The sequence below is a fragment of the Chiloscyllium plagiosum genome, unplaced genomic scaffold (assembly GCF_004010195.1).
Source record: "Chiloscyllium plagiosum isolate BGI_BamShark_2017 unplaced genomic scaffold, ASM401019v2 scaf_10220, whole genome shotgun sequence".
Classification (NCBI taxonomy): Eukaryota; Metazoa; Chordata; class Chondrichthyes; order Orectolobiformes; family Hemiscylliidae; genus Chiloscyllium; species Chiloscyllium plagiosum.
This window is the reverse complement of record NW_025214510.1, coordinates 39,315-40,311: the sequence shown is the minus strand read 5'-3', so window position 1 is coordinate 40,311 and position 997 is coordinate 39,315. Positions and strand designations below refer to the sequence as shown.

Genomic DNA, 997 nt, shown 5'->3' with positions numbered 1-997 from the left:
CGGGTGTGATCTGACTGTGCCCCCGGACCCTCCCCTCCCCCCGGACCGGACCCTCCCGCCGGGACCCACCTCCCGACCGGACTCCGCGCCGTAAAGAGGGAGCCGACAGCGCGGCCGCCGCTTTTATAGGCAATCAGGCCGGCGCGCTGACGTAGAGGGGAACGTCACCGCCGCTCTACACGGAGCGTGCTGACGACAAACCGATCGTCCATCGCCTCTGCGCAAAGCGTGCTGACGTAATGGGGAGTGTCATCGCCCCTCTGTGCGCAGCGAGCTGACGTCAGACGGGAATGCCTGTCCCAACTGCTCACAGCGTGATGACGCCTTGTGAGTCACCGCCCCTCCACTCAAAGCGTGCTGCCGTCGGTCGAGACTCGCCGCTCCTCTACACAAAGCGTGCTGACGTCAGGCATAACGGCCTTCCCCTCTCCGCACTGTGTGCTGACGTCAGGAATGAGCCTGATTGATCAGTGACACTTTGACCTTTTGGTGTCAATTCTGTTTGTCATGGTCCAGCCATGAAGGAGTAACCAAATAAACCAAATAAACCAAATAAACCGAATACACCGAATAAACCAAATACACCGAATACACCAAATAAACCAAATACACCAAATAAACCAAATAAACCGAATACACCGATTAAACCAAATAAACCAAATACACCGAATACACCGAATAAACCGAATAAACCAAATAAACCGAATACACCAAATACACCGAATAAACCTAATACACAGAATAAACCAAATAAACCAAATACACCAAATAAACTGAATAAACCAATAAAGGGGATTGACAAAGTAGATGTGGAGGGAGATCTTTCCTCATGGGACAGGCTGGGGCTGTTTTCCCTGAAGCATCGGAGGCTGAGGGGTGACCTTATAGAGGTTTATAAAATCATGAGGGGCATGGATAGGGTAAACAGGCAAAGTCTATTCCCTGGGGTCGGGGAGTCCAGAACTAGAGGGGCATAGGTTTAGGGTGAGAGGGGAAA

The 997-nt window shown here is 51.8% G+C and overlaps 1 protein-coding gene across 1 annotated transcript in view; it reads right to left on the bottom strand.

Annotated features, from left to right (window-relative positions):
* The window catches only part of LOC122547919 (60S ribosomal protein L10-like), a gene marked incomplete at both ends in the record, with an annotated part of 4,888 nt that extends 4,730 nt beyond the window's left edge, over positions 1-158 (bottom strand). Inside the window, one exon of the mRNA XM_043686479.1 lies at positions 70-158. Within this exon, the coding sequence (XP_043542414.1) occupies positions 70-158 (89 nt within the window). The remainder of the gene's footprint in view (positions 1-69) is intronic.
* Between the last annotated feature and the right edge of the window lie 839 nt (positions 159-997).